We start from the raw sequence: 6612 nt of genomic DNA, 5'->3' as shown, positions 1-6612 counted from the left end.
ATTTTTATTTTCATACCCTGTACACTGTACTATCACATAACATTCATGAATCTCATTTAATTTCAATTCAATCCAATTAATATATAATTTCGCATTCAATTTCAAAATCACATTTCAATTTATCATCTACACACAATATCTCATATCATACAGCATGTTTCAATCCATTCTTATATTACAAATCATGTCTCACTAAATCATACAACTTTCTATTTTATTTAATTCAGTCCACTATCTCAATAATCAATATCAGTCACAGCAAATCAATCCATATGATCATTATTAACTCACATTGATACCCAATCATGCAATATAACATGAATATGCAAAGAAATAAATTGATCTCAAGTCATAAACGTACAAACCAAAATTTCGTGTCTCTTGTCGGTGGCTCTTGCTTTTCCTTTCCCTCTCGACGGCCGACGGTGTCTTTTGCTATGATTGATAATTCAATAAATAAAATAGTATCGGATTTCATTCAATCCACATCTAAATACAAAGTCTCACATATTTTCCATTTTATTCAATTTAGTCTCTGAACTCGGGATAAGCATATCTTTCAATAGTTAGCTTCGGATTAAAATCTGATTTCACATTCTTTTATTATGGACCGTATACTTTCTATTTCTAGCAAAATTTCATGACAAATTTTACATTTATTCAATTTAGTCCCTAGTATTACAAAATTAACAATCAAACTTATTTAACTTTTCAATTTAGTCTACACCCTCAATGTTTGGAAATGAAATACCAACGAAGGGAAACTAATTGGCTATAGATGATTGTAAACATCGTCTAATGGGAGCATAATGGATATATTGCGACTGGTTTTCTAAACATAACTTGTGATAAACAACAAGAAAGTTAGAGTTGTGGTGATGGATCAACTTGTGTAGAATTGTTTCCATCTTTTCCAATTTCTCTAATCTACTTATTTTAGTCATTAAGTAGTTTTAAACGCATGCTATGGAAGGATATAATGTTATAACAAAATTAACTATAACATTATTAGTAAACTTTATATAAGAATATAAAAAATAGTGTGAAATAAATATATAATTACATAAAATTTTAAAAAATATGTTTATATTATATCTCATTTAATATGCAAAAAAAATTGAAAGCACTCGATCAAGCAAATGGCAAACAATGCCAAACCAAATAAATTTATAGTTCATCTATTGGGAGAACATTTTGAATGTCTTGTACACTAAAAAAAAAGGGTTAACTGATATTGTGTTTTTTGGCCTTAAAACCTTGGGTTGCAATCTTTAATAACTCCACCTTTATTTAAATCATCAAAAAGAAAATTAAATATATATTTATTCGATTAATAAGTATTGAAATACTAGCTGATTAAGTTTTAGTTCGATTGGTATCGGTATTGTTGCCGGTGTAAGAGGATGTGAGTTCGAGTGCGTTGAACTCCATTATCTTCCTATTTAAGGGTTGGGAAATAACTATTAATAATTTTAAGTATTGTATAACAAAAAGTATTGAAATACTAACATGCTATTGTTTCAATTGATAAAAGAGAAGTTCTTAGTTTCTTATAAGGACCACATTGAAACCAACAACAAAATAATTCAACTACCTCATTAAATATTTGCATTAAAAAAATTCTTAAATCCAAAATACTACCTACACCATCCCCTTTTCTCAAGTTGATAACTAGGGATTTTTTTTCTATTATAAATGATACTTAAATTATATTCTGTTACCTAAAGTGGTACTTAAAAATATTTTTTTCTCTATTTGACACCTAAATTATACTCTATTACTCAACTATACTCAAATACCCAAATTACCTAGGCCGTCAAAAAAACTCTTAGCTAACCATTTTGTGACACATGGCAATTTTTAACTAAAAATATAAAAAAAATTATGAACATATTCATCTTTTTTGTTCTTTACTTAAGAGCTTGGGTGATGAAAAATTTAAGAACCCATCAAAAAATTCATCCAAGCCCTGTTTTTGGCAACCTAACCTAAATTTCAATTTTTTTTTCAATTTTTAAACTTTGATTCGATTCTTTTCTCACCTCGATTTAAAATCTATTTATTAGTTTTTCTTAAAAATAACTTTCTCTGTTATTTTTTTATATAATATGCATAAAATAATTAATCTTGGGTGAACTTGTATTATAAAAAAAAAACTCTAGTAAAACATGAAACTCAAATACTGAGAAGAAATTGAGTAGAAAAAAAATGGTAAAAGAGTTGAATAAAAAAATCTAACAGTTAAAATAAAGTGCATTGTGGGGGATGAATAGAGTGTAAAAAGATTGAAAAGTTTTAATTTAATTTGTTTTTAATTTAGAAGTGTCATGTTTGGATAAGAAGAATTTTTTAACGGTTCGAGTAATTTGGGCAATAGAGTATAGTTTACATACTACTTTAGATAATGGGGTATAGTTTAGGTATCACTTGTGATAGAAAATGTTTAGGTTCCAAATTGAGAAAAATAGTATATTTTAAGTACCATTTTAAGGAACAGAGTATAATTTAGATACCACAAAAAAATTAAATACCAACTTAGAAAAAAGTGAATAATTAAAATACCATTTGTGATTTAAGCAAAATAAATGAGAAAATTATTTTGAAATGAATATAGATGTCAAAAATAAATCTGAATTTTATTCCCGTTAAGCTTAAATTAAATAAATGTTAGAATATACCTTAAATTATATTGTCCCAACTTCTGCTCAACCCTATTCATATAGTAAATGGCTAATATGTAGTTTACCTTTTGAATTTGTCTAAAAATATTTAGTTAGTATTTAAATATTTTAAGTTAACAATGTTAAATATTTAGTTGGTACGTCGCACACATTGCCCCAATTGGTTAAGAATGTTAATTTTTAAAAGGTTAATACTATCTAAAAAATACTTAATTAGTACTTGAACTTGTCCAAAAAGTCATACTTTTTAAAATTAATTTATATATTTTAAACTATTTTTAATTTTTTAACATATGTCTGATACGTGTTATTATAAGATTGATTATCAGTGTCACGCCAATACAAAGTAATGATGTTAGTGTGAAGGGTACAACCTAAGTAGCATAATACAAGTTTAAGAATTAACTAGGTAGAAAAAGAATTTCAGATATTAGAAAAATTTAAGGATAAATATTTTTGGATTTAAAATTAGTATGATTTTTCATTTTCAGCTGAATGCATTTGATAATTCAGACCAAAACCAAATATGAACATGACATCATCGTCTTGTCGGCAATGGTAATTTAATAATAATATTTATTAAATTAAGATAAAAATCAATCAATTCTTTGTTTCCCCTCAAAAACGCTGCCGTATTCATTCAATTCCTAAATCCCTGCCACGGACGTCGCTGTCTAATCTTATGATCCCATAGTCAAGCTCTCCTGTATTTATCTATTTAAACAGCTTACCATCAGTGCAGACTTCTCACCATTTTGCCCATTTTCAGCAGCAACTTTTTCCTTTTGGCAGTTAAGTGAAACGATGCCATACTACTCGAGGGGTGGCGAAGATGACGTTGACGAGTTCGACGAATTCGATCCGACGCCTTACGGTGGTGGATACAATCTCGAACTAACTTATGGTCGTCCTTTGGAACCCTCCGATGAGACTTGCTACCCTTCCGCTACACCCTCCGATGGCGACTTTGATTACGCACGTCCCGATTTCTCTTCCGGTTACGCGCACTTAGCTTATGCCGACGAAGCCCTCGAAACTGAATACAGTAGCTATCTTAAACCCAAGCCCCGACCTGGACGATTCGAACCTGCACCTGCTTTTGGTGACTATGGAAGGAAACCTGAATATGAGCAATTCGAATCTGGTCATGGACGCAAACCGGAGTTCGGACGACCCGGCTCCGAATTTGAATCTGATTTTGGCCGAAGACCTGAATTCGAGCAGCCTCCTGAGGAGTTTGGATCTGGGCATGGCCGGAGGCCGGCATATGAGCATTCACATCAACCGGATTTCGGATCCGGCCGTAGATCAGAATTTGAGCAGCCTCCGCCGCCTGAGTTTGGAACTGGGTATCGACGGAGACCCGAATTTGAGCAGCCTCCGCCTCCTGAATTTGAATCTGGGTATGGCCGGAGACCCGAATATGGCGAACAAGAGTCCGAGTTCGGATCTGAGTATGGCAGCAAACCAGAGCACGGAGAATATGGATCCGAATATGGGAGGAGACCCAACTATGGGGAACCCGAATCTGAATACGGATCTGGGTTTGGCCGAAAGGCAGAGTATGAAGGAGGCGGATCCGAATATGGAACCGGATACGGACGGAGGACTGAGGGCGAGTATGGATCGGGTTATGGAGGTAGGACAGAGACTGAATACGGGTCCGGGTATGAGAGGAAACCAAGTTATGGTAGATCCGAGGAAGAGGAAGAAGGATATAGGAAGCCAAGTTATGGTAGATCCGAGGAAGAGGCAGAAGGATATAGGAAGCCAAGTTATGGTAGATCCGAGGAAGAAGGATATGGCCGCAAGAAACATGTGAGTAGCCTTAATTCGATTTAATTTAATGGAGAAAAAACCCAAGTTGATTTAGTGTTTCTTTGATGACTTTGCTAATTGTATGATGTTAGATTTCCTTGTTCTTGCTATTTTAGACTCTATAGTCTTTGCTTGTTGAGATTTGTGCCTCTTAACTATAAAGCTGAGATAGATCAGGGTGATCGATTCTGCTGTAATGGTTTAGTATTACGTAGGATGTGGTTGAAAATGTGTGATTTGTTTGATTATTATCAGCCATTGAATTAGAGTTGAAATTGAGTAGAATATTTTTCTTGTGTGTTGATTTTAGCATGTACCAGTAACATGAAAATCCATTAGTGGTCGTCTGTGATATAGGCGTAGTTTCGTGGTACAAAAACTTGATAGAAGCTGCTCTGAGTCTACCAACTATTCCAGTCTGTAGTATTAGCAGGACTAGCTGCTATGTTCGTCACTTGGAAAGTCTCTATCCATCGGTATCCTTGATGCAATGTAGCACTTCCATTCTTGTAGCTTGGTGTTGGTGTTGGTTGAATTGTCTGTTGTTCGGCTCTCTTCCGTATCATATTTATGAATCTATCCCAGCCAACCTGCACCTGCGTATTGGCAACTGAGAATCTGCTGCCAGGCAAAGACCAAATAGCTGCTTCGTCAATTGCATTAGTTTTCTCTGATTCATCTGTTGCATTATATTCTTCTGGTGCCCTGATAGATTCAATTCTTTTCTATCATCTTCATCATCTCGGTGATTTGGAAGTTATCTAAGTTTAGAAGATTTATACCATCGTATAATGGAAATTTGGAATTGTGTGGTGAACTATGTTGTCATAGTCCGTTCATCTTTATGATTGCTTGCTTTTTCTAAAATCTCATTTGTTAACATTGCAGGGCGATGACGACAGTGATGATGATGATGAAGAGAAGCGTCACCACCACCGCTATAAGGCCCACCACCATAAGCGCCATGATGACTATGACGACTAGTCAGACTGGCCGTTCCCTCTACAAATGGAAATCTGCAGTAATAGCTATTAAATAAATGATCGAGGCATGCCACCTTTGATCGTTTCTTCTACCATTTCCGTGTGTTTTTTGTGTGTGTGTCAGTGTTTGATCGTCAATAAAATGCCCGAACATTAGGGTTTGCGCAATTGTGCTTGTTGATTATCAATCTGATGATGATAATATAATGCCATGATCTACTTGCATATTAACTATTAATGCTTATGATATAATAAAATGCTTACGCATTTGATGTTCTTGCTTATAACGATTTACGATATGATATAATGCTTAGAAGTTTTTATTTAAAAAGTATTCTGGCCATTTATCACACTGAAACCCTGCAAGAAGATCCACCTAGGGTAACATATATGATTACATTCATATTATGAATGGTGTAATAAATATATGTAATGGGGTAATATATTTTAGGGGTAAATTACAAATATAGTTACTAAATTTATGTTTTGGTCATTGATGCTTAATTTATTATGATTTTAATCACTGAAACATTACCTTAGAAGTGTTACGGAAAGTCTAATATGATACAAATTATGCTAACGAAAATTATATATTAATGTAATAGGCGGTTGTCATCACCAGTGACCAGTGGAGTTAGATTATCTTGTTTTCATAGTATGTTGCTCATTTTGTCGGGCTTGTCCTTTTCACGATTCGGGTTGGAAGATAAATGCTCGGAGTGCCACGCATGGTAGATTCAAGATAAGTCTCCTCTTTTTTTTTTTGGTCTTACTTTATTTTGCTTCCTTTTTTCTTTTCTAATCCTTTCATTGATTTGCATGTCATTGTTTGAACAAAGGGGCTTATCCTTTACTTTTTTAAAAAAAAGAATTGACTGCTTTTATTGATTTTACGGGTAATTGGTTTTGAGGTTGGTAATGGAGAATGGTTCTGTAAAAGGAGTTACTGTGGTGGTGAGAATGGTTGAAGTGGGGCTTGGTGATGGTCTGTTAGGTGTGATGGGTGAGCTAAAATGGTGAAGATGGTGGCGAGAGAGCTTAGATTTAGGGTCTAACTGGTGTTTTTTTTTTAGGGGTGATTGTAAGTGGTGGAATGTTTCTAACAGTTGAGAATAGCTTAGGTTGATGAT

The 6612-nt window shown here is 33.8% G+C and overlaps 1 protein-coding gene across 1 annotated transcript; it reads left to right on the top strand.

Moving 5' to 3' along the window:
* Window positions 1–3143: 3143 nt before the first annotated feature.
* On the top strand, window positions 3144–5650 carry LOC107943485 (uncharacterized protein At5g39570). Its single transcript, XM_016877234.2, has 2 exons — window positions 3144–4499; window positions 5388–5650. The coding sequence occupies exons 1-2, from the start codon at window positions 3486–3488 to the stop codon at window positions 5481–5483; spliced, it is 1110 nt and encodes a 369-aa protein (XP_016732723.1). The 5' UTR covers window positions 3144–3485; the 3' UTR covers window positions 5484–5650.
* The last annotated feature ends 962 nt before the right edge of the window (window positions 5651–6612 follow it).

Source organism: Gossypium hirsutum, chromosome D07, assembly GCF_007990345.1.
Source record: "Gossypium hirsutum isolate 1008001.06 chromosome D07, Gossypium_hirsutum_v2.1, whole genome shotgun sequence".
In the NCBI taxonomy this organism is placed as follows: Eukaryota; Viridiplantae; Streptophyta; class Magnoliopsida; order Malvales; family Malvaceae; genus Gossypium; species Gossypium hirsutum.
This window is presented reverse-complemented; position numbering and strand designations above follow the sequence as displayed.

Excerpts from the sequence above, each read along its gene's own strand:
- LOC107943485 (XM_016877234.2), top strand. The coding sequence starts at position 3,486 with ATGCCATACTACTCGAGGGGTGGCGAAGATGACGTTGACGAGTTCGAC. Across the intron at positions 4,500-5,387 it reads GATATGGCCGCAAGAAACAT|GGCGATGACGACAGTGATGA; the intron begins GTGAGTAGCCTT and ends TTAACATTGCAG.